The sequence below is a fragment of the Lipotes vexillifer genome, unplaced genomic scaffold (genome assembly GCF_000442215.2).
Source record: "Lipotes vexillifer unplaced genomic scaffold, Lipotes_vexillifer_v1.1 scaffold213, whole genome shotgun sequence".
NCBI lineage: Eukaryota > Metazoa > Chordata > Mammalia > Artiodactyla > Lipotidae > Lipotes > Lipotes vexillifer.
The window spans coordinates 5,197,871-5,223,293 of NW_006780610.1; the positions used below are offsets into that span (position 1 = coordinate 5,197,871).

The window sequence follows — 25,423 nt, forward strand, 5'->3', positions numbered from 1 at the left end:
GGGGGGGGGGGGTCCGCGCGTGTGAGCACACGAATGCACTGAGGGGCTCCAGCCAAAGAGACATCAGTCTATAAGGTGCAGGTTAAAAATAACAGAGACGACCCAACCCTCAGGGGCCCAGGCCACTTCCAGCTTTGTTCTGTCTCTTTCTCTTGCAGACATCCTGGTAGATGATGCAAAGGAGCCCTCATAGTTGTGCCTGGATCCAAGGCAACCCATTAAAGGACTTCTGGGAAAAAAGCAGGAAGGGAAACAGTCAGGGGAAACCAGGCTCCAAGCTCAGACGGCTGGGGGTCTTCAGGGTAGAGCTTGAGAGGGCCTCTGGAAGAGCTAGGAGAAGAGAGGGCACAGCTGAGGAGGCCAGGGAAGGCTGCTGGGAGGTACAGATATAGGTCCGGGAGGCAGGGAAACCTACCTGTGACCTGCGGGGCCTGCACCACAGCTTTCTTGAGGAAGGCTTCTGCCTCTGCGAAGGGCAGGAGTGCCTCTGGAGTTCGGCCCAGACTCTTGTCCCCAGAGGGTCCCTTAGGGGAGAAGCCATTCTCCTGGTGCGCTGGGAGAGGCTGCAGGCCATTCACCAGGGACCCCGGCGACTCCTTGTTTGGCAGGCTGTGGATGCAGAGGCCAATGCTTAGGCACCTCCCATCGTAGGACAGCCCAGGTACCCCACAGGGCCAGCTTGACCTTGCCTCCCTGCTCACGGTCCCTGGGGTTGGGAGTTGGTACCTCCACTGAGGCTCCTGGGGGGCCAGCTCCTCTTTCTGCACAGCCTCCTTCTGCAGCCCAGAGGACCGAGCCTCCATGGCTTTCACAGGGTCTATCCCTGGGAAGGAATGGCCACCAGTTAGGGGCTGGTGAAAGGATGAGGTCTGAGGATCGGGATGGAAACGAGGGGAACAGGCCTTTACCTGGACTGGAATTGTTGGCTTTTGCCTCCTTTCTGTCCTGCTTCTGCTTTGAAGAGGGAGAGCAGTCAGGCTCAAGGGGATATCTGGCCCCATCCCACTGAGCCAGCCCAGACCCTGAGCAGCCTCCCAGACGGCCTCCCTCCTCCACCCTGGATGCCTTTCCCCAACCTCCCTTCCTCACCGGACCTCCACTCCCAACACCGCTCTTGGGGGCATCCTGACCTTGGTTTCAGCAGCTTCTGACTTCCGAGTCCTCTTCATGATTTCCTCCAGGCGCTGTTGGGAAGCCCCACACCAGTTAGGCCCAAGCCCCACCCTAACCCTCAACCTCCCACCAGCTAGTCCTGGTCCTGGAGTTTCAAGGCCCTTTCAGCTCGTATCAATTCTTTCCAGGCCAGGAAGCCGACCTCACCCCAACTCCTTCTTGTCCTACCCTCTACAAGTCCAAGGCAGGGCCCACTTCCCAGCCCCACCAGCCCCTCCAACGGAGTGGGGACTGAGCCCAGGAGCTGGCCCAGCCCACCAGGACTCCCGGCCCGCCGCTCTGCACACCTTTTTGCGCTCCTGCCGCTCCTGCTCCTCGCGCTGGAAGTGCTTTTCCCGCTCCAGACGCTGCCGCTCCGCTTCTTCTCGGGACCGAGCTTCGGCCTCTTCTTTCTGCCAGAGAACCCCGTGAGCTTTAGGCAGCCGGCCTCCAGCTGTCCCTCCCGGTCGGCCCCAGGCCCGCCACGAGGAGGCGCCCGCGCCCCGCCCCGCGGGGGCACCTGCTTCTGCAGCCGCTCCAGTTCCTCCTGCTCCGCCTGCGCCTTCTCCCGGGCCTCCTGCTCCTCCCGCCTCCTGGCCTCCGCCTCCCGCTCTGCCCGGGCCTCGGCCTCCCGAGCCAGCTGCTCCTCTCGCATTCGCCTGGGGGACAGAGGAGACGCAGGCTTATCCCCAGCTTCTTCCCCAAACCCCTGTAAAGGCCTCCTCAGGCCCCGAGGGCGTACTCACTTGTCCCTTTCTGCCTGCAGCCTCCGCTCCTGTTCCTCGCGCTCCCGCTGCTCCCGGGCCTGGCGCCGCTTCTCAGCCAGGAGCCTAGTGGCCTCTTCTCGGTCCGTCGTGCCAGCCATCGGTTTGCTAGGGGTCCCCAGGGGAGCAGGGGCTGGGGGTGAGGTCAAGACTGCTGTATCTGGAGCGGGATCAGCGGGACCAGGAATCAGCACGCACGTCCATCACCCCTGCCTGCCCCCGTGCCTCCTGGACCTCAGGGCGATCCAGGCGGCCCACGCGCCAAACTCCTGCCACCAACTCAGAACAGTGAGGTCCTCCTCTCTGGCAGGAGCCTCCTTTTGCCAATACCCAGTCCCCAGGCACCTCTGGCAGCCCACACCTCTGACCGCCTGCCCCTCACAGGCAAAGCTGGCTTCTCTGCCCTGCCCACCTGTTGGCCTCTTCTCTCCTTGCCCACCTGCAGGGATCTCTGTGGGCTGCTCCTCCTGGGGCTGGGCTGGGGTGGGTGAGGGCACAGGCGAGGGTGCGGGTGAGGCTGGGGCTGCAGGCTCCTTCTCGTCAAGGGCCTTGCCCTTGCTCTGGTTCTTGTCCTCAGGCCCCGCCACACTGAGGCTCTCCTTTGCCTCATCCTTCCTCCGAACCCGCCCCTTGGGTGATGCAGTGGTACCTCGGGGGGACGGTGGTTTTGGGGGCAGAGCATGACCTGGCCCTGGGCTGAGGCAGGGAGAGGCAGGCCTGTGCCAGGATGTGGAGGGAGAGGATGGCCGGGCCTTGGATTTGGGACTGGGAGAAAAAAAGAAGAGTCAGACCTTGAGGGCACAGAGTGTCCAGGCACACATGTACACACTTTCAGCATGTCACTTCCTCAGGGAAGTGTCCTCCCCAGGCTTGGGTCAGCACCCCACCTTATGTGCTCTCACAGAAACATAAAATTTCCTTTTAGAGCATACATCCCAGTTTGTAATTACATATTCATTTGTGATTCTTTGATTACTGTCTGTTTCCCCAATAGCCAGTAAGACTAATAAGAGCAAGAACTAGGCCTAGGGACTTCCCTGGTGGCGCAGTGGTTAAGACTCTGCGCTCCCAATGCAGGGGGCCTGGGTTCGATCCCTGATCAGGGAACTAGGTCCCACATGCATGCCGCAACTAAGAGTTCACCTTTCACAACTAAGGAGCCTGCCCGCTGCAACTAAGAAGCCCACGTGCTGCAACTAAGACCCAGGGCAACCAAATAAATAAACATTAAAAAAAAAAGAACTAGGTCTGGTTTGGCTCACGGAAACGTCCTCGGCACCCAGAACAGTACCTGGCAAGGACCACTCATGCATCCAGCAGGTGTTTGTTGAGTGCTTACCAGATGCCAGGCACTGTTCTAGGTGCTAGGGTATTTCGGTGATCAAAACGCTCCCCCCACCCCCGAAAAAGATCCTCCCTCAAGGAGCTTTCCTTCCAGAGGTGGGTACCTAACACATATTTACGAATGAACGGCTGCCTGGCTGGCTGGCATAGGCAGGCGGTGTGCCCCACTGCCCGGCCCACCTGAACTCCGCGTTGCCAGTGGAGAGGCGCGGGCGCGGAGGGGCCGGCAGCGCCTGGCGCTTCTCGAGGCCGCGCTCCCGGGCCAGGGCGCTCTTCTCCTTCTCGTTTTCCCGCTCCTTGTCCTTCTTCCTCTTCTGCACCTGGGGAGGAGGGTTAAGGAGGCCGTAGAGACGGGGAGCAGAGGTCAGAGGCGCCCGCGCTGCCCTGGATGGGGCCCCTGTCCCCGCCACTCACCAGCGAAGCCTCGGGCCGGAGGCGTGCCGGGGCAGGGCTGCCCCCGGCGCTGGCCTTGCGGCGCTCCCCGGCGGGGGCGCAGCGGTGCCCGCTTCGGGGGGCGCTGCACGGCGTCAGGGGGCTGGCGGAGGCCGAGCGAGGGCACACGGGCACGGCTGCGGAGGGACGAGTGCGGTCGGGGCGTGGCCTACTCACGAAGCTGGCCCCTGTCCCGCCTCTCGAGGGGGCTCTCCCAGGACCGTGGCCCCTACCCTGGTCCCGGCCGTTTCGGGGCAGGGTGACTGCACTGCGACTCCGTGCCAGGAAGGAGAGGGTGGGCGTCATCAGACGGTCCACAATGCTGCTCTCCCATGGGCTCAGCTGCAGGCTGCGATCTAGGGGGAGATGCCGGGAGAAGCGGGTTACCGCAGGGCCAGAGCAGGCAGAGGCATCCGGAGACCGCCAGGTACCACCCCCATGCCGAGCTCAAGGAGTCTCCTCCCCCAGGAGGCCTCTCCCCCCAGTCATGGGGGGTTACACAGGTCCATCCTGGGGTCTGACCTCCACTGCAGACCCAAGCAACAAGACACTTCCCATGGCAATGTCCTGCAGGACTAGAGGGTCCCCTCCTACTGCTCTCCCCAGGTGAAAGGGTTCTGCACTGTGAGTATAGAGAGGAGCCACCCAAGGTTGGTGGCAGACCCAACTGCCCACTTCCATGTCCCACCTCCTGCTCTCAGAGGGCTGGTCTGGGGAGGCATGCCCCCATGGATCTGGGACAGTGGGGTTCCTTGTGCTCCTCTGACTGAGGAGAGGCCCAGCTTTTGTGCGTCCCGTGCCAGTGCCAGGGAGAGGCTGCTAAGGGGGCCTGGCTGCCCTGGGCCACCCTGCTCTGTCCCCTCAGCTGCTGGGTTATTTTTGAGCTTCAGTCAGGTGGGGTTGGTAACAGCAGCTGATTTGGTTGCTAGGCAACAGAGCAACCAAATAAAAGCTGGAGAAACTTATAAATAACTCCTACCATGGCCCCTTCACATGTGAGCACCAGGGCATGGTGGGAACACAGGGACTGCGCTACCCTCCTTGGCCAAGGCTCTGGAGCCAGCCAAGGCCATGGCTGGGGCTCTGAAAGCAGAGAAGGCAGGGTTGCATGGGCGCTCCAGGGTGGAGTCAGAATAAGAGGGCTCGTCGGGTATTCGGGGGCAAGGCCACCTGCCTAAGGCTGGCCTAGGCCAGCTGGCTGTGGTTGGAGATGAGGCTGCCTGCCCATTCCCGCCCTCCACCGCCAGTCCCACTCCCAACCCACCTGCTCTTGAGGCCCCAGCCAGGCTCTCTGCCTGCTGGGTCACTGCCCTTTGTCTCTGTTCTCTTCCCCTGCGGGGCACACCCCTGTTCTCAGGGCCCAGACCCAAATGCCGGCTCCCCCGAGGGGCGCAGAGCCCCGAGTGGGGTCGAGCGGGGATGGAGACCTGGGGTATGTGAGGGCTCCTGGGACCTGGGGTTCTTGCTGAGCTCTGGAGGAGGCTTGGTGGGGACTAAAGGAGCTCTGGAGGGAGGAGGGCTGGGCCTTCTCTTACTTCTACTGGGGGAGTTCCAGAGCGTGGCAGAGGACTTTGAGAGCCGCTTGTTGATTATAGAGTCCACGTGTTTGGGCAGGTTTACTGCCGACACGGAGCACCTGCTCCCACCTGGAGGGGAAAACACACGGCATTAGGGCCGGGCCGGACGGGAGCCAGGGGGGGCACTGAGGCCTTCCATGCAGGATGCTCCGCGGGCAGGAGGGGACAGGGAGGAGTGGGCAGGCTAGGAAGGGGAGGAGGAGGCAGACTTGGCTCTGAGAGGACGGGGCAGGGGGGGGCGGGGGGGGGGTTAGGGGACCAGAGACAACCTGGATTGGGGGAGCCGACGGAAAAGGAACAGAGGAAGGAGATGGAGTAAAACTAGAGAAACTACAGCCTTCCTGGCCAGGAAGTCACTCCCTACGGCTGGGTGCTGCAACGCCTCCCCCATAACCACCCAGCGTCGGCACTTGCTGGCACTGCCCAGCCAAGGCTCTATGGCTACAACACCCACGGTACTGGGACAAATGCAGAGACGTTCCTAAACAGAAGAACCCATGGTCAAAGTCACTCACACAAATCCACATATTCATAGGGACACACAAAGACAAAGACGTGCAGGCCCGGGCACAGAGAGTGATAGGTACTTCCACATGCATGCGTGTGTGCAGACATGCACAGATACAGAAACAAAAACACCAACGGAAAGAGGGTCAGACCCAGATGCACACAGGCACAAATACATCGAAGCAACTTAATCATATTTGTAACAGCTAGCATTTGTTGGATGCTTACCGTGTACCAGGCACTGTGCTGGGCACCACACACATGTTACCACACTTGATCCTCCCCAACATCTACCTACAACCTCGGAGGCAAGTAGTACTGTTATCCCCATTTTACAGATGAAGAAAGTGAGACAGCAAGAAGTCAGAGGTCACACCACACGTGCCAGAGCTGGGATCCTGACCCAATTCCATCTGATTTGGGAACCCACACTGAGGTACACAAGGCCACAAACACACCAAGGCAAACACATATTAAGACACACAATGCACAGATCCATGAGCACATACACCAAAAGATGCACAATGAGAAATACTGAGTCTTGCCATTACATAAAGACATCCAAACACAGCGGTACATACATGCCAGCAAAAAGTCAGACCAAAATCCGCGATGGCCCTACGTGAAGAAAACTCAGAGACAAAAATCTACCTTCCAAGACAGATACATAAGGGGGTGACTGTTTTCTTTAAACATCCAGTGTCTGCAGGGTATTAAAATGCTCTTCTATGTATCAGCAACTAATAGCAATTGACAGGAGCAAAGAAGACTAATCTAAAATGACAGAGGTTTGAGGAGCGAACCGAATGAAGAGACTCGGCCTCTGACTCGATAGTGGAAGTCCTTGTAAAGGACTTGGTTTTACAGACTTGGGTTTACAGATCATTCCAGAAGGCACAAGTCACACGAAACAAGGCATACCTGCTGCAAGGAGCTGCCAGCTCCTTGCACTGAAGCTGCTCCCTTCCCCCACCTGTCAGGCCCCAACCTCCCCCGCCCACCCTGTGGCCCCTCCAGCGCACTCACTGGGCTTCCGTCCTGGGGAGCTGTGGTGCAGGGCCCCTGCCCAGGACCAGCGCTGCTGCCGGATTTCGGCCCACGTCTTCTTCACTGACCGCTGGATGGCTGCCTCATATCGCTCCTGGTGAGGAGGGGGCAGAGGGGAAGGGTCTGGGCTCAGAATCATTCCTCCTACCTGGGAGAAAGGCCCTCTCTCTCCTGGGACAATGCCTCCCCCTATGATTGAAGACAGTTTGCAACAGATCCCTTTCAACTTGTTCTTGGGGAGCTTTTCACTGTTCTTGACTCATTATCTGAGTGTATGAGCTGTTTCTCTGAGGATGGAGCGGGATTCTCGGTGCCTGGGACTCCCAGGTGGGCCACTGGCACGTGGGTCCTGACCCTGGAGCTGTGTTTGCTTTTAGCCTGAGGCCCCGGGGCAGGGCCAGGCTGCCTTTTCCTTCATATCTTCATGGTGCTCAAGCCAGGGTTCTCCTAACTAGGAGCTCACTCAGCGCACTCAGACAGACACATCTCTGCACACCTATACACACACACATACGTGTACTGACAGCACAGGGTTACAAGTGCTCACCCTGGCGTGTACAGAAGCAAACACATCTGCACAGATGCCCAGATGTAGTACCTATGGCACACAGCTGCAGACATATGAACACAGATGTGCATACACACTAAGCCAGTGTGCAGACGTGTGCACACACACGCACACAGATCAGACGTGCGCCTGGTCAGAATTCAGCATAAACGCACCTTGTTTTTCTCCAGTTTCTGCCGCTGCCGCTCCTCCAGGGCTGCTCGGCGTTGCTCGGCTTTGAGCCGCTGCTCCTCCAGCCGCCGCCGGCGCTCCTGGAGCTGCTTCTCTCGCAGCACCTTGGCCTTCTCCTCCTTCTCCAGCCACACCGCCTTCTTGGCCGCTGTGGAGAAAGGAGCCCCAGGGGGCGTGAGCAGTCCTGCGGAGCCCGGCCCAGCAAGTGTCTCCTCCAAGGGGGCCTTGCCTGTTCCTCCGACCCTGGGTGGGTCTTCCCCCTGCCTGCTTGGTGGGGAGGTGCCTCTGCTCTCAGACTCCCCCCTCAAATTGAAGGGCACCCCGAAGATGGGTTGAGACCTCAGAATGAGGGCTTCCCCAACGGGAGGCCTGTTTCTTTCCCATTGGCCTCATGGTCTCTGGGCACCGAGGGAGAAACAAGCTCTTTAGTGCCAGATCCCTGTCTGACTTTGGGGTCTGCTGTATCGATACTCACGTATTGTGATGAGGAGCATGAGATTTGGGGTGAGATGAGGCTTCTGGGTCTGAATCTCAGCTACGCCACTAGCTGTGTGGCTCAGGCAAAGGATTTCATCTTTCTGAGCCTCTGTTTCCCCATCCTCAGAATGGGCGGAGGGTTAAGTGGGATAAGCGTACCGCTCTTAGCACAGGGCACATAATAAATGCTCCAGAAGTGTTAGTGTTACCAATAGGATGTCGATGGTGGTGACGCTGAAGAAGATGCTTCCCACACACTTACCCAGGTACTTGGCCCGCTCTTCCCGCCGCTCCTTCGCCAGCTTGTGTCTCTCTCCTGCCTTCTTTGCATCTTAATAGAGGGAACAAGAAGAGGCTTAGGTCAAGAGCCTCCCCCCAAGAGGGGAGTCAGCCTCAGGGCCCTCCCCGAAGGCCTCATCCCATGCCTTTTCTTATCTCCTCCAGGTAGAGACTCCCCTGGATGGCATCATCCAGGGCTGGGACTGGGCCCAGGACTAGGGACATCACATATACCTTGCTTCGTGGGAGGGCTGTCGGCAGCTGACCCTGCTGTTGGGGATGGCTGGCTGCTCCTTCGAGGAGGCCTGGCAGCCCGTGGGCCTGTGGCTGGTGGGGTGGGTCCCCTGATCTTCACTTCTGAGAAAGGGGACTCTTCCTGCTTCGGGGCTGGCCTAGGTCCTACCAGCTCTGGGGGGCTTTCTGGTTCCAGCGGGAGCTGCTTAGGGCCAGTGGTGTTCTTCATGGCGGGAGGGGTGTCTGGGGGAGTGTCGGGCACCAGGGCTGACATCGGTGGTGGTGGCGGCGGTGGGGAGGGGTCACCTTCTGGAGAAGGTCTTGGCTCTGGAGGGGTCCTGGCTGCCACATCTGGAAGAACAACACAAGAGAGGAGAGAAAGTCAGATGGAACATCTGTGCCATCAGTTCAACATGTAGCTCTCTCCCTTGTCCAGCTGATATTCATTCATTCATACATGTTTATCGAGTTCCTTCCACGTGCCAGGCCCTCTTCCAGATACTAATGATATAACGGTGAGAAAATGGCCACAGTCCCTGCCTCTGTGGAGCCCACACTCTAGCAGGGCAGACAGACAGATAGCTAGGCGATTACAGTATAGAATAGGTACTATGTCTGGGGTAGCAAAGCAGAGATGGTTGTTAACCTATATTGGAGGGGCTTCCTGCAGAAATTATAGCCAAGCCGAGGTCCAGGATGAGCTGGAGTTGGCAAACCAAGGAAGAGAGGGTTCTGGCTAAGAGAAGAGCATTTGCTAAGGGGCAGAAGGGAGCAGGGTGTATCGGAAAAGCTGAGAAGTTTGTAGTAGTTATTAGTGCACCAAATGGTAATGATTGGTTTCCATGTCTGCCTCCCTCGCCTTTCTGCTTTACCTCGGGGTCACAGTGCCCATCCCAAGGCCTGGTGCTCAGAGGCTGCCAGTGCTGGGCACAGTGGGATGCTCGTGTGGAATCCCCAAAAGGGTAGGCAACCAGCGACATCCCCTTTGTCGTCTTTTTTTTCTTTCCCAACCACCCTCAGATTTCTTCTTTTAAGACACTGATATTTCAGGGTCCCTGTAAAAGACACCAAAGTGCCAAGCAAGGAAAACACATGATTTGGTGTATACGTGTTCATGCACACACGTGAGCACAAGTACACTATAGCGCAACAGAAAGACAGGCTTGGGAGTCAGCCTGATGAGGGCCTGATTCTGACTTCACCACCCGAAGACAGGAAGAGAGGGCCTGATAACCTTGGGGAAGCCAGTCAACCGCTCTAAGCCTCAGTTTTCATATCTGTAAAATGGGGACTATAAGCCCAAGCTGATAGGCATGTCAGTGAAGTGCCTGGAACAATTCATGTGCCAGCCAACAATACTTCCCTCTCTTTTCCTGTGGGTCTTATGAAGCTGCCAAAGAGAAGCCTCTGCATGTTGAGCCCTGGTGCCATCTACTGCTGCCCTCTGGGCACTGAGGGGATTGGTGGGGACACAGCCACTGCCTGGGCGTAGGGATCAGGGCCAGGGTCCATGGAAAGGTCAATCTAAGGAAGCATTTTTCACTCTCGCCAGGTGCCTCCACCATGCAGGGTCCTCTGCTCTAGGAATGGTGGCCCTCTCAGGAGGTGATAAACTCCCCATCCCTGTGGGTGACAATGTGGATGCAGGGAGAGGACACTCCCAAGGAGTCAGCTTTGGAACTCTGGGGACCCTTTTCAGGGAGATGGGTGTCCAGTGGGCTCTGAGGAAGGCAGGCTATTTGAATATGTGGCCTCCCCGCTAACTGTGTGACCTTGGGCTAGTTACAGGCCCTCTCTGTGCCATAGCTCCTCTTCTGTAAAATGCAGATAGTAGGACTGTGATGAGTGTTAGTGACAGCAAATAACCACTAACATGTGTATATTTCTCGAGAGCTTCCTATGTTGAGAGCATTTTACACATATTAGTTTTAATCCTTCTGACAATACTTCTGAGAAAGGCACTATAAATATCTCTTTCACACAGAGAAGGAAAGTAAAGCAAAAAGAGGTTAAGTAAAGTAGTTTGAGGTCACTCAGCTGGGAAGTGAAGGAGCCTGGACTTGAACCCAGCGTTTGTCACCACAGCCCACGCTCTTAGCCCCACATCCTCCTGCCTGTGTCAGGCAGTATGGGGTAACACATGTTACACAATGAAATTATCTGAGGCTCACACTATTTCCCCCTCATTCCTTCCCTTCCAGCTTCCTAGTCTCCAGGCAAGAGCCCCAGCTAAGGCCCTTCCCCAACGGTCCCTCCAACTCTGCCAGCCCCTAGGCTCATGACAGCTCTCACCAGACCAGCTCCAAAAGGCTGCCTGGTCACTGCTAGTCGGCTTCCCAGCCACCCGCAAACTCCTTTCCAATTCCAGTGGGCAAAAAAACTAGTGGCAACCATTTAGTGAGTGCTTACTACATACCGAGAGCTGAGCTGGGCCTTTTGTATCCCCATCCTGCATCTTCATGTGAGCTCTGAGAATCTTATCCCCATTTGACAGATGAGACTATCAAAACTTACCCCACTAAGGGATTTGTCCAGGGTCATTGAACTAGTATATGGCAGAGGCAGGATTGAACCCAGGACTGTCTGGGGCCAGAGGGCCTAGGTATGTAAGCATCAATACAAAGCTTGAAGGCTGAGGTTGAGGCCAGCTTATTGCCATTCTCCTAGCACCTGTGCCTGCTACATGTGTTGCAATGAAAACTGGTAGGTGGCTGTTTGTCTACACCTAGGCAAATCACACCCACCAAGCAAGACAGTGAATTTCCAGCTAGCTTCTGACTAGCCCTGTGAGGGGAGTCTCGGAAGAAGTATAGGGATTAGGCCTGGAAGGGCCTCTGCTCCTGGGCATCAGATGCAGCGGGGTGGAAAGGTCTTAGGCTTCAGAGTCAGACAGGCCTGAGTAGGGAATTCCAGCTCTGCTGTGGGACCTTGGACAGGCCCTGAACCTGTCTGAGCCCCAGTTTCCTCAGGCTGGGGCCTATGGTGTTGGGACCTATGGTGAGTAGGTACACCACCTCTGGCACCTGACAGGGGCTCAGTAAGCAGCCTTGCTGGAAGAATTGGTCTGCTTCTTCCCATCTCTGCCACAAGCGCCCACGTGGGTCAGGCCTTCACGCCCACTGCTCCATGACACTGCTCTTCTCAAGGTCACCAGTGACCTCTGCATTGCTAAGTCAGCAGCCACTTCCTGGCCCTCGTCCTGCTGACCTATCAGCCGCATTTGACACAGTTGATCCCTTTAGTGCTTTTTGAACACTTTCTTCAATTGGCTCTGAAGACGACAAGCTCTCCCGATTTCCTTCAACTTGCTGGCCGTGAGTTCTCAGGCTTCTTTGCTGGTCCCTCCTTAACTTCCTAACCTCTTAGCACCGGAGTGCCCCAGGGCTCCGGTGAAGACCTCATCTCTTTTTGGTCTACACATACTCCCTTGGTGATCTCATCCACACTCATGGCTTTAAATACCATTGCTCTGCTGATGACAACCAAATTTTTACCTCCAGCCCAGACATCTCCCTTGAGTGCCAGTTTAGCTCATGCAACTCCCTACTTGACACCCCTGGATGTCTTACTGATGCCCCCAATTTTTTTTTTAACATCTTTATTGGAGTGTAATTGCTTTACAATGGTGCATTAGTTTCTGCTGTATAACAAAGTGAGTCAGCTATACATACACATGTATCCCCATGTCTCCTCCCTCTTGCGTCTCCCTCCCACCCTCCCTATCCCACCCCTCTAGGTGGTCACAAAGCACCGAGCTGATCTCCCTGTGCTGTGCGGCTGCTTCCCACTAGCTATCTATTTTACGTTTGGTAGTGTGTATATGTCCATGCCACTCTCTCACTTCATCCCAGCTTACCCTTCCCCCTCCCCGTGTCCTCAAGTCCATTCTCTATGTCTGTGATGCCCCAAATTTAACATCCAAAACTGAGCTCCCAATCTTTCTCCCCCAAACCCTGCTCCTCCTCCAGTTTTCCCCATCTCGGTCAATGGCAACCCAGTCCTTCCAGTTTCTCAGGCCAAAAATCTCGAAGTCATTCTAGAATCTTTTCTTGTCTCACAACTCACATCTAATGTCTCAGTAAATCCTTTTGGCTCCACATGCCAAGTATATTCTGAATCCAATCACTTCTATCTCCACTTCTATCATCGTGGTCCAGCCACTATCATCTCTCACAAAAGCCTCCCTGCTGCCATTCTTTGTTCCCCTTTGGTCTTCTCTCACCACAGCAGCAGAATGATTCTTTTCAAGAATAAGTCAGGGCGGGCTTCCCTGGTGGCGCAGTGGTTGAGAGTCTGCCTGCCGATGCAGGGGACACGGGTTCGTGCCCCGCTCCCCCATGCCGCGGAGCGGCTGGGCCCGTGAGCCATGGCCGCTGGGCCTGCGCATCCGGAGCCTGTGCTCCACAGCGGGAGAGGCCACAACAGTGAGAGGCCCGCGTACCGCAAAAACAAAAAAAAAGAATAAGTCAGATCAGGAGTTCCCTGGTGGCCTAGTGGTTAGGACTGCAGGCTTTCACTACCGTGGCCCACGTTCAATCCCTGCTTGGGGAACTGACAAAATCCTCCAAAGATGCTACCTCAAGGGAGGAAAAACCAAAGGCATCACAATGGCCTCCAAGGCCCTTGGGGAGCCTCACTCTCCAGCCCATTACCTCTTGGCCTCCTCTCCTCGTCCCCTTCTCCCCCTGCTCCTTCTCTCCTGGCCACTGTTCCTTATTTGTGACAGGCGTGCTTCTGCCTCGGGGCTTTGCCTCGCTGTTCCCTCTACCACAATTCTCTGCCCCCAGATCCTGCATGTCTCACTCCCTCACCTCCTTCAGATCTTTACCCGTATGTGACTTCTCATTCGAGCCTTCCCCGATCCCCTCCTTAAAACTACAAACTGTAGTTGAAGTCTCCCTCCCCTTTCCAACTGTATTCTTTTTCCTTCCAACTCTATTTTTCCCAGTAAGCATCAGTAGCAATTTAACACTGTCTCCCACCCCCAGAAGGTAATCTCCACGAGGGCACACATTTTTGTCTACTATGTTTAGCTCTTCTATTTCTAAGGCCAACAGAGCCTGGCACACAGGTGCTCCACAGCTATTTGTTGAATGAATGTATCAATGAACTCCACCCTAGCAGATACCATCAGCACCTCTCTTCCCTGGATGACTGCAAACTCCCCCCACTGTCCTACCCGCACCCTTTCCCACTCTGCTCTTCACTGAGCAGCCAAAGTAATTGTTTCCAAATGCAAATCTGGCCACGGTACTCTTCCCCACTGGAAGCTTCACAGTGACTTCTCCTTGTTCTGAAGAGAAAGACAAAATTCTTGAACCCAGGCTGCAAGTCTGGCAGTCTGAAGCCCCTGTCTCCCTCCCTACACCTCTTGAGTCCCCACCTCTGCTCCCCTGCTCCCCACTTGCTCTCTACACTCCAGCCACACTGACCTTTTAATTCTGATAGCCTTGCACACTCCCTCTGCCACGGGGCCTTTGCACATGCTCTTTCCCCTCCGTCCTTTCTTATTTAACTCCCATTCACCGTTCAGATCTTCGCTTAGGCATCATTTCCTCAGGGAAGCCTTCCCTGGCCTCTCCTAACAGGGTAAATTCCTTCATTATATATAGTCATGGCTTCATGTGCCTCTTGTTTGGAGCACTGTGACTGTTACGATTTTATACTTCCTTGTTTGGTTCTTTTGTTATTGTCAGCCTCCCCCTAGGGGCTGGGCCGCATCTGCTCTGCTCGCCACTGCTTCCACAGCAGCTACCGTGGTGCCCAGTATGTGGAGACCATCACGAAATGCTGCCGAATGAGAATAAAGCACTGTACCAGGAAGCCACCCTTGCCTAAAGCAGGTGCACAGAGAAGGAGATTTTTACTCTAATAATGAGCAAACCCATATTGCAATTTCTTGCAAAGGGATAAGCACTTGAAGGGAAGCAAAACAACTCCCCCTCAATTGAGTTTGGGCAGCTTCTTGGACTAAGGTAGTCAGGGAGAAGTTAATAAAAGTAATAATGCGTGTTGACTCCAGCAGTTCAACAGGAAAAACTTCCCAAGAGGCAAATAGCACGTTTGAAATTCTTCTTCTGACCTGGAGGACTATTGACCCCGAATCCAAATATTTTCCTCAGAATTATGCCAACCCTGATGAAATATCATTGGGACAGTGCTATTCGGAACAAATTAAGCCAGATTAATTCCTTGGTTAATTATCTATATGGTGTGGAGTGGTTAAACCAATATCTGATTATTTCTATTTTCAATCATCAGATGTGATCCTTCAGCCACCTCATTTTATTGTATTTTTGTGTGTGTCAAATTGTGAGGTTTTATTTCGCTATGCTGATATCTACCAGAAGTATTTGTTAAGAACTGGATAAGTGACAGATAGTTTGTATTCATTTCTTGGCACAAAGGGCATTAGTAGGGCAAAGGTGCAGGAGCTGGTTGCAGGGTCAGTAAGTCTAGTAGAGTCTCTCGGAGGGCCTGTCACATGTCTCAGGGTGCTTACTCCCCATCTCCACCCTCTGGGCGCTGGCAGGCCTTTCCTCTCATCCCTCCCCAACAACTGCTCCTGGGCCAAAACTCCTCTCACAATACCGATAACTCAGCCTGCCCTTTTTGTCTGCCTGCTGCCCCTGCGAGAGTTGGTGGCGAGAATCCTTTTTGCAGCCCAGAGCTTTATACAGGACCTACCCAGCACAGAGTAGGAATTCTGTGTCTGTTTAATGAACACCTGCATGGATGGATGGATGGATGGATGCACTGTGGATAACACAGTAAAACCCCAAGCTGCTCCAAAGTCTAGCCTCTCTAACCCTAAATGTCTTTACCATATCAGAGCCTTGTATGTGCCCTGCCAGCTCCTCAGCCCAGGAAGGGAAACACAGCTGAAGCCCTACAGTACACCAGGCACCTTCCATTATCTCATCTAGTTCTTATTACAGCCCCAAAGGGAAAGTGCTATAGGGGCCCCTGTTCCCCAGGTGCGAACACTTAGACAGGTTAAGTGAACTGCTCACGTCAGTGTCGGAGGTAGGACAGGGCCCAAGGCTGTCTGATGACAAAACCCTTATGTCACACTGTTTCTGGTGGGTGTCACATCACCCCTCCCTAAGGCTCCTGCCTGTTCCCTGAAGAAGGAAGTGATTCAGTGGTTCCCCTGGGGAGGTTTCCCCCATGAAGATGAAGGGTGCAGGTGGGGCAGGCAGGCACTGAGCTCAGAGGGCAGGAATGCAGGGAAGGCAGGCTCCTGCCCAGGCTGGCCACCAGGAGCCAAGAAGTGGGGCACCTGAGCAGGTGTGAGGGCGAGTGGCCCTCCTCCAGGAGGCTGAGCAAGGGAGTGCCCAGGGGAGGGGCTGCACAGACAGCAGAGGTCAGCATCTAGCTGACCCCTACCCAGAGCCTTCCTGGCTCTCGTAGCAGCTCCTTAGGTGGCAGCATCGGACCAGACAAACGATGACAGGGAGGCCGACAAAGGGGCAAAGACACACACGCAGACAGAGGGTACACACTGCAGAGAGAGACGCAGACAATGTGGACAGAGTCTGCATAATGGTGAGAGACAAGACACGTTTCTTTTCTCTCTCCTGTTACATACACAAAACAGACCTACTGGGATTCAGAAATCTGCGCGTGCGCGCGCACACACACACACACACACACACACACACACACACGCAGTCAGGCACCCCCTCCAAGGCATAGTCAGAAACCTCAGAGATTCATACAGCACTCAGGGACGTGATGTCCCAGTATATTTACACAGCCTCATCCAGGTCACTTCGGCCCTGTCCCTCTGGGCACTCCTTTACCTGGGCCCAGGTAAAGTCCAGGTAACTGCAGCAACAGCTAATGCTGTGTCAGGCACAGCTAAACACCTTAAAGCTTCAGTTCTTTTCATCTTCACCACAATCCTATGAGGTCGACATTATTACCCCATTTGACAAATGAAATAGATTCAGAGAGATTAAGAGACTTGCTGGTGAGTAGCAAAGCTGGGTTTGGGTCCCAAATTAGGGTGACAGTCTGTACCTTCACTCTGCTACCCAAAGGGGGCAGCCTCCTGGGTTTCCTCTCCTGGAGAGATCTGGGCTGGGAGGATGGGGTGGGCAGGAAGGACAAACCCTGGGAGATGCCTGATCATGGGGCTGGGACAGAGGGGAGCCTTAGGGGGCAGCATTACTCCCAGCCGGGACAGAGCTGAGCCAGCTCTGGAAGGGAGTGAACTAGGAGAGGGACAGCTTGCTCCGGTGGTCCTCTGAACCTGGACCACAGGCCCTTCGCAGCAGGGCACTGGGGCCAGGCCGTGGGCCTCTGTGGGTGATAAAGCCGGGATCCCACCTGAGACTGCAGATCTGAAGGGCTCTCTGGCCCGGTTGGCGGCCATTGTTCCCAGCCTCCAATCAGGAGCACCCACTTCCTGTTATTTTAGGCGGCAGGAAATGACCCCATCCCACAGCTTGGGCCCTCCCTCAGCCCCAACAGGGCTGCCCACGCTGGGGCCTCGAAGCTGAGGACAGAAGCCCAGACTTAGGCCAAGGCCTGAGGATGGCCTACTGGCTGAACTGTCACCACTGCCTGAGTCCAGGGCCTGCTTCTGGTCCCACTTGCTCAGATTCCAACCCAGCAGGAGGCACAGAGGACCCAGGGCTCTGCTGATTCTACCTCTGCCTGCCAGAGAAAAGCTCACAGGGTCCCTAAAACCAAGATGCCCGTAGAAGACCAGTCATGCAAGGACAGCGGGCCAGACTCTTATCACCAGCTGGCTTGGCCATGCTAATTCAGCATAGAGGTTTGGTGCACAGGCTTTAGAGTCGGACGGACCTGGGTTCAAACCTTGCTTCTGCCAGTACCTAGCTGTGTGACTTTAAGCAAATTACTTCCCTCTCTGAGCCTCATCTATAAAATGAGGATATGGGACTTCCCTGGTGGTCCAGTGGGTAAGAATCCGAGCTTCCACTGCAGGGGGTGCGGGTTCGATTCCCGGTCAGGGAACTAAGATCCCACATGCTGCGTGGCACAGCCAAAAACGAAAAAGAAAATTTGAATAAATAAATAAATAAATAATAAAATGAGGCTAATACTAGTCCCTACCAGGATAGTTCTGAGAATCAAATGAGACAATGCACGAGACGTACTAAGTGCTATGTGTGATACACAGAAGGTCCTTAATAAAGACCTGTAGGAGATAAGTAGGATCACCAGGAGGGTCTATTCTTGGCCCATATCTCCTCGTATAACTGGGGAGGAGCACTAGATACCAGGTTGTCTACCCCCTACCATGCTCTCTGCTCCCCTCGGGGCAGAGCTGCAGCTGAGAGGTGATGGTGGAGATGCTGAAGGCTGTGCCCTGGGGTGCCAGGCAGAGCTGCCACCTCCAACAAAGCTGCATTATCTGGGCTGGCTCGTTGGCTGCCTTACCAGCCCCAAGGCCCAGTGGGGACCCAAAGACATGGTCCCCAGCTGCTTGAGGCCAAAATCCCAACATTGATCAGACCTGAGACCTGCCCTGACCACCCTCAAGTGCCACCACCCCAGCCTGGGCCCTGCTTTCAGCTCCTCCCCTGCTCCCTCAGCCCTTTCCCACCACCAGCTGATGCCCATCCCCCAGGAGGAGGAGCTGGGGGAGTGAACTGGCCTGGTGCCCCTTCCTCCTTATTTGCATATGCATGACTGCACATTAGGGGCTCATTAGAGGCCTCATTATTGGGCCCACCAACCCAGGGAGGGACAGAAACTGTCAGTGGGAGCTGCCAGCCAGGCTGGCTGCTGTATGTAGAGAGGCAGTCCATCTTCTCATCCATACAGGTCCACCTCAAATGCCTCCTTTGTGAAGTCTTCCATAAGCAGATTCCACCAACCACTGTATCACTGTTATACCTGGACTTCCCAGCAGTGAACACATTGGCTTCCCCCACTGGGCCAGGAGCTCCCTGAGGGTAGTGACTCTGATTCACTTTTCTGCCATCTGTACAGCCAGCACCAAGCTGGCACATGGTGGGCAACAGTATGGCTGCGCTGGATGGCTGCACCCATCCCCTGAGTCTCTCTCCTACTCCCAACTGCCCCACTTCAAGTATGGGGCCCTCTGTTCCCCAGATACAGCCTGGGTCATGTCTGTCTAGAACGCACCTCCCCCTTGCTCTCTGGCCTACATTTACCTCCTGAAGTTCTAATTAATCACACCTCCACCTCAGGCCTCTGAAGGAATTAAAAATAATAACAACAAAAATAAATAGTGTTTATTGAGCATTGACTACATATCAGGGCCTCTCCTAAGTGTTTTATGCGTTTCTCTAACTTAATGATCCCAATGTCTCTATGAGATAATGTCCAGCATTATTGTCATTTTATCAATGGGAAAACTTAAGACTTAAGCAAATTACCTAAGGTCACACAGTAGTAAGTTATGAAGGGGAGACTTAAACTGTTTGATTCCAGAGTCTACACTCTTAAGCAAACTGACTCCCAATTCCTGCCCTCACTTCCTCCATATTTCGTACCTCCCTGCTGGCACCAGTTCCGATAAGCATAATGACAGTAATGGCAATAACACTGTATTGCAGGTGTCTGTGTGCCAGGTTCCTTTAGGTACATCACCTCTGACCCTCACATTAACCCCACAAGGTTGATAATACTACCTCCATTTTCCAGGGGCGTAAACTGGCCAGAGGAGGTTAAGTCACTTGCTCCAGTCCACACTTGACCCCTGCTGCATGCTGCCTCCTGTTAATGCTCAGTGTGCAAAGGGAACTCAAAGAGGGCAGGAATCACGTCATACACACTTGGTGTCTCAAACTCTCACAAGGGCACGTGTAGTGGACAAATCCTTTACTCCCTGGAAGCTCTTGACTCACAAGGGCCCTTGTCACCTTCAGCTTCTCTGTGTAGGGACCAGCCACCATCCTGACCCAGGTTCTCATGTAACTCCATCTAGGTCCCTATGTGTAGAAGTCTTCCCAATCCAGGACCCTGTATGCAGGACCCACTTCAGGCGCCCCCCAGTACAGCCAAGCATCCCGCCCATGCCCTCACGTTCAGTCTAGACATCCCACTCCAGTGCCCTGCTTATAAACCAGCTACTCACTCCAGCCCTCATCTCTGGCCCAGTAATCACCGCCATTCAGGCCCCGATGTACACACCAGTGCCAGAGACCCTCAGCTGCAGAGGGCCAGTAAGCAGATGGAACTGACCCAGCCTAGGCCTCCCTGGGTCCCCTCTCAGGCTCAGCAGAGCCAAGACGAACCAAAGTGCCATTGTTCCAGCATAGCCTACAAACCTCCGGAACCACACCAGTCTGACAGCCTCCCCTTTGCGTCCTTCAGCTCCCACACCCACAGGATCCCCTCCAAGCACCCATACTGGCATGGGGAGGATCCCACCCACAGCCAAGCGGCTCCACCTTGTCCTGCGCTCTCCGCACCCACAGACACTGTTTCATCCTGGGCCCATGCCCCAGGGGGCAGGGAGGTGACAGGGATTAGGCTCTAGGACTCTATGGAGGTGTAGGGTTGGGGCCACCTCCCCCCTGAGTCAGTGGGAACAGGACTTAGGTCCTCAGTAATCAAGCTCTTCCCTCCCTTTCCAGGAAGAAAGAGAAGGAGAAATCCCTCCCTCCAACCCCAGGCCCAACCAGAAACCTGTCCCCACCCCCTCATCAGCTGCTCCCAGATCCGAAAGGGATTTGCAGAAGTCCTGGGCACTGGTGGTTGGTGGGGTGAGGGGAGGGGAGAGAGCTTTGATGGTCTGGGGCCTGGAGAGAAAGAGAAAGAGAAAGAGAGAGAGAGAGAGAGAGAGAGAGAGAGAGAGAGAGAGAGAGACAGAGAGAGAGAGAGAGAGAGAGAGAGAGAGAGAGAGAGAGAGTGTGTGTGTGTGTGTGTGTGTGTGTGTGTAAGGGGGGGGTTAGGTATCAGAAGCCTCAGCCTGAGGAATGATGTGGCAGGTCCCTGGAGTGCCGGCCTCAAGCCTTCACCTCATTCTCCAGGGAAAGACTCAGGACCGGAGAGGCTGGGAAGGAGGGCACCAGGGTAGACAGATTTACTTCTGTCCCCTTCCTCCCCAAATCGGCCTGGGTGGGCTCCAGAGTAGGCCAGGCTGCAGGGGAATCGGCCCACTCCCCAGCTCCCGCCCTCGCCCCAAACAATGCCGCCTCCCCCTCCCCCTCGCCTTTATCCGGCGGGTTACTTGGCAGCCGCCGCTCGAGACCTCCCCTCCCCTCTACTCCCCTCCCGGCCAGCCCGCAGCAGCAACAGGCCCTTTGCGCGGCAGCTGGAGGGATGGGGTGGGGGCGAGGTCTGGGCCAGGGCCTGGGGAGGGGGGGGGCGCCAGGGCCTAGGCTTCGGTATGCAAGGCTTCAGGCCTGAGAATGTGGACCCCCGACACACACGTTCAGGCTGGGGTCACATGTGCCCACCGGGGATGGGGAGGGGACAGACGCCCCAGCTCAGGAGAAGAGGATCTTCAGGGCCTGGGGTGGATCGGGAAGAAGGCTAAGGGCAGGGAAGCCGAGGTGGCACTGGGCTGGGGCGGAAGGGTCACCAACAACTCCACATTGGGTTCCTCGCGGATCCTGGCGCCCAGGACGTCCCAGCGCCCGGGATGGGGGAGGGGGCAGCTGTCAGAAGATGCGTCGGTAGCCCAGAGCCGCCGACGCCGCTGCAACCTTAATTTTTGAACTTCCAAGTGGTCAGAGGGCTCGGCAGGGGAGGGGTCCCCGCCGACCGGGCCGGCCTCATCCTCGGCCTGTCCGAGGCCCCACGATCCCCCTCTCTCATCTCGCCTATGGCATACCTGGGGCTGCGCTGGCACCGGGCTCCGAACGTGAGCCGCTCTCCATGGCTGCGGCGTCACTGGGGAGTCTTCGGGATTTCAGCAGCGGCGACGGCGGCGGCGGCCAGCGGCCAGGATAGGGGTCCCGCGGTGCATCACGCCGGGCCCAGCCCGGCGGGCAACGATTCGAAGGGGGGGGAGCTCCGGGGTAGGTCGAGGCTGGCTCGTCTGGTGGCCTGCGGGCTCGCAGTCGCCGGCCGCCCAGTGTCTGTCGGCTCCGGCCGCGATCCTGCTCCTCGCCCAGCGCCGGCCCAGTCCCCGCCGCGGCCCAACCCTATTGTACCGCCCGGGCTGGGCCTGGCCTCGCCGCTGGCGCGTACCAAGTTGGACGCGGGGAGGGCCACCCCTGCAGTGCCCGGGACCTAGCGGCCGCGAGCCCGCCCCACCCGCCCCGCCCCCGCCCTGGGGGCGCGGGACCTCGAGCCTGGGGGACGCGGCCGCCGCGAAGAGGACGCCACGGCTCCCGGAGGACGCCCGTCGAGCTGTCTCCCCCTGCGGCGGCGCGTTGGTACGCGCCGCAGCGCGAGGCGACTATGTAGGGAGCGCTCTGGTGACTCACCCGCCGCTAGGACTGGGGGGAGCAGGGGGGAGCCGGGATGGAAGCCCCCAATTCCCACCCCGGAGCCTGGAAGCTCTGGCTCTGGGGCCTTGGCGGCAGCTTCAAGTCCTCATTCTCTCCCAAACCCACCTCAAACAAAATCCTCCCGGGGGACGTCGGGAGACCTGAAGGAGGGTCGCAAGGAGACCCCTAAAAGGGCTATGCTTTCTCTCCCCTGGTGATGGCTGGGGTGGCGAGAGGCCCGGCCCGGGAGCCTTGCTGCCGCCCTTCCTCCATCATCTTACGGTTGGTGTCTTCCCTGCTCCTCTGGGGTAATTACAGGCCTGCACCACCGCTTTACCCAAGTCTCTAATCTGCTGGGTCTCTCCCGGCTTCAAACTGGGTGGTCCTGACCCTGAACCTTCCCCAGCCCCTTCAGACGACCCCTTCCAGCTCCCCGGAAGGATTTTCTCCCCTGTGTCCTGTCGAAAGAGTGAGTGAGTCCCTTCTGATTCCCCTCCCCTAAGAAGTCCTGCTTCCCAGCATGGGGGAGTGGATCCCCAATCCCCTTTTTAGTGCCAGCTGAGGTGGGGCCTCATGCCAAGTTGGGCCCAGCCTGGGCAGAGAGGTGGGAGCTTGCTGGGAAGGTGGATCGATGATGGTGCTGCAGGGACTGACTGAGGGGTGGAAGGAGCAGATGCAGCTGGGCCCTGGGCACCCAATCCCTGCCCTTTGTCCTGACCTCCAGAAGGTCAGTTGTCTAGCTCTCCATTGCCCAGAGATTAGGCCCAGCGATATGTTGTCCTCCTGCCCCCCTTTCCTGGCAGTGTCTCCTTCCTTTGAGCAGCTCCAGAGAGCAGTCATTTCAAGGGGGAGGCTTGGGAACAAAAGGTTCTGGATCTCAGGCAACCTGGGAGCAGACTGTCCTGGGAGGAGTGAGTAGATGGGGGACTGAACCCTCTTCGAGGGTCAGGGAGGGAATACTACCTTGCCCAGTCCAAAAACATTAGAAAAGGATGATGCTAGAAGGTCTGCAACTGGAGCTGGTAACCTTAAGCTACTGTCTTAACTTTTCTGAAACCCAGTTAGCTCACCTATTATTATTTTCATCAGGAAAATAATAATACCATGAGGTATCATGGGGTCGCTGTAAAGGTTAAATAAGGCAACACAGATGAAGTGCTTAGCACAGAGCCTGGCATATAGGAAGTGCTTAACAAATATGATGATTATGATGGGCATTCAAAAGTAAACGCAGGGGCTTCCCTGGTGGCGCAGTGGTTGAGAGACTGCCTGCTAATGCAGGGGACACGGGTTCGAGCCCTGGTCTGGGAGGATCCCACATGCCGCGGAACAACTAGGCCCGTGAGCCACAACTACTGAGCCTGCGCGTCTGGAGCCTGTCAACGAGAGGCCACGATAGTGAGAGGCCCGCGCACCGCGATGAAGAGCGGCCCCCGCTTGCCACAACTAGAGAAAGCCCTTGCACAGAAATGAAGACCCAACACAGCAAAAATAAATTAATTAATAAACTCCTACCCCCCCCAAAAAAAGTAAAAGCAGATTAGGGTGAGGAGCAGATCCCCCATCTTTGTTGTCAGCCATCCCATCTGCAGGGTGAGGGGACCATGTGGATGGTAGAGTTCAGCACTGTCCTTTGTGAGGTCAGAGACCTCAGGTCCTGCATCTTCCAGAGCTGACCAGGCCCACTCTGAGCCAGGTAGTGACTAGACTCAGAATTCATGAACAGAACCCAGTAGGGGAGAGCCATCTGGTATGGTTCTTCCCCACCCCCACACACAATCTTGAGGATACAGTAGGGACAAAGACATATATTGGTGGGAATAGTGAGATACCCTCTATAGCTAGAGCTCAAGAATAGTAGAGGGGGAACATGCCACGGAGCAACTAAGCCTATGCGCTACAACTATTGAGCCTGCGCTCTAGAGCCCACGAGCTACAACTACCGACCCCGTGTGCCACAACTACTGAAGCCCACGTGCCTAGAGCCTGTGCTCCACAAGAGAAGCCACCGCAATGAGAAGCCCGTGCACCGCAACGAAGAGTAGGCCCCGCTCACCACAACTAGAGAAAGCCCGCGCACAGCAACAAAGACCCAACACAGCCAAAACTAACTATCTAGCTAACTAAATAAATAGAAAAAAAAATAGTAGAGGGGGAAGTGGGAGCTGAAGATGAAGAGATAGGCCAGGGATGCCTATATAGGAGGACTTGAATGCCAGTTGGCATCATGATCTACACAATATAGATATTAGGGAGCTGTTGAAGGTTCAGAAGGAGAAGAGTGAGCAGTGTTTTAGAGCTGGAAATCCTCCATCATGTCTAATGATCTAGATTGACTTTGAGGAGCCCCCTGCAAAGAGACGGCATATGGTATTAGCCTACTCGGTCGTTCTCAACAGAGGCAATTTTGCTCCCCAGGGGATATTTGGCAATGTTTAGAGGCCTTTGTGACAGTCACAACTAGGGGTGTTACTGGTATCTAGTACTTAGGCACCAGGAATGTTGTTTAACATCTTGCAATGTACAAGACCACCTCCTGAACAAAGAATCATCCGGCCCAAAATGTCAATGCTGCCAAGATTGAGGAACCCTTCCCTAGACTGAGGGTGGAGACACCTGCACCTACCTCCTCGCAAGATGCTAGTGGTGGGGACATCTCAGAGTTAGACAACTTGATGGACAGTTCTCCTGGCCAGCCCCAGGAGGCTTCCTGCACAGCTAGGCACAGCCCCACCATGAGGCTGGGCTGGGGCTAGGAGACAGGTCACTGGATGGGAATCAGATACATGTTCTCTTCCTGATCCCCCTAGGGGGAGAGCAGGAGCACGAGCATTTACAACCTCCTAGGTTTGGTGGGGCAGGATCCAAGATGAACCTGATGGAGAGGTGAAGGAAATCACTGGGAGATTTGACCAAAGCCCTGGAGGCTGTCTCCACTCCCACACAAGTAGGAAGTAGGAGGGGCCTCATGGTGGGGGCGGCTTGAGAGAACAGATATCAGATTCTGACTCTCACCCTACACCCAAGGCGCTGCAGCAAGAAGGGGTCTCTAACCCAGACCACTCTGCTGGGGAGCTGTAGCCTTCAGGGCCCACCCTCTGGGGTTGGGGGTGTGGAATGTCCTCAAGGACAAAGTTGACACCAGCTGCAAAAAGGCCTCCCTCCCTTCAGCTCTTGCAGAGGGGAAGTAACAGAGAGGGATTGGAGGGGGAGGAACTCAGATCCAGGACTAAAGAGGTTCAATCTTTTGGGTTCTTGAGAAGGGGCGTCTAGAGTCCCTGCTAGGGATGGGAAGCTGTCCCTGCTGCATTCTTTTCCTGGGAGAAGGAGATGAGGGTGGGGAGGGGGTGCCTGGTGTTCTTAAATGTCCTGGCCCCAGGGGTGACGGAGAGTGATTGGGAGCTGGGAACCAGAGCCCTTGCAGAAGTCGCTAAGGAGCCAGGAGGAGACCCTCTAGATTAGCCTGAAGTGGACTCCACCCCCACC

General features: G+C 55.8%; 1 protein-coding gene across 1 annotated transcript; it reads right to left on the reverse strand.

Annotated features, from left to right (window-relative positions):
• Positions 1-218: 218 nt before the first annotated feature.
• MAP7D1 (MAP7 domain containing 1) lies at positions 219-16,932 on the reverse strand. The gene is made up of 18 exons (XM_007453864.1): positions 16,887-16,932; positions 8,553-8,903; positions 8,302-8,370; positions 7,547-7,710; positions 6,803-6,917; positions 5,228-5,338; positions 3,926-4,048; positions 3,675-3,829; positions 3,441-3,580; positions 2,356-2,681; positions 1,899-2,076; positions 1,673-1,811; positions 1,461-1,565; positions 1,131-1,184; positions 909-951; positions 727-817; positions 416-609; positions 219-229 (listed from the first exon to the last, which is right to left on the reverse strand). The coding sequence occupies exons 1-18, from the start codon at positions 16,930-16,932 to the stop codon at positions 219-221; spliced, it is 2,415 nt and encodes an 804-aa protein (XP_007453926.1).
• Between the last annotated feature and the right edge of the window lie 8,491 nt (positions 16,933-25,423).

What these genes read in the sequence shown, in the direction of transcription:
- MAP7D1 (XM_007453864.1), bottom strand. Translation starts at nt 16,932, where the DNA reads ATGGCCGCCAACCGGGCCAGAGAGCCCTTCAGATCTGCAGTCTCAG. An exon ending in ACTGGCAACGCGGAGTTCAG is followed by an intron (nt 2,682 to 3,440) that starts GTGGGCCGGGCA and finishes TTTTTCTCCCAG; the next exon opens with TCCCAAATCCAAGGCCCGGC. An exon ending in CCCCAGGAGCCTCAGTGGAG is followed by an intron (nt 610 to 726) that starts GTACCAACTCCC and finishes CTGCATCCACAG; the next exon opens with CCTGCCAAACAAGGAGTCGC.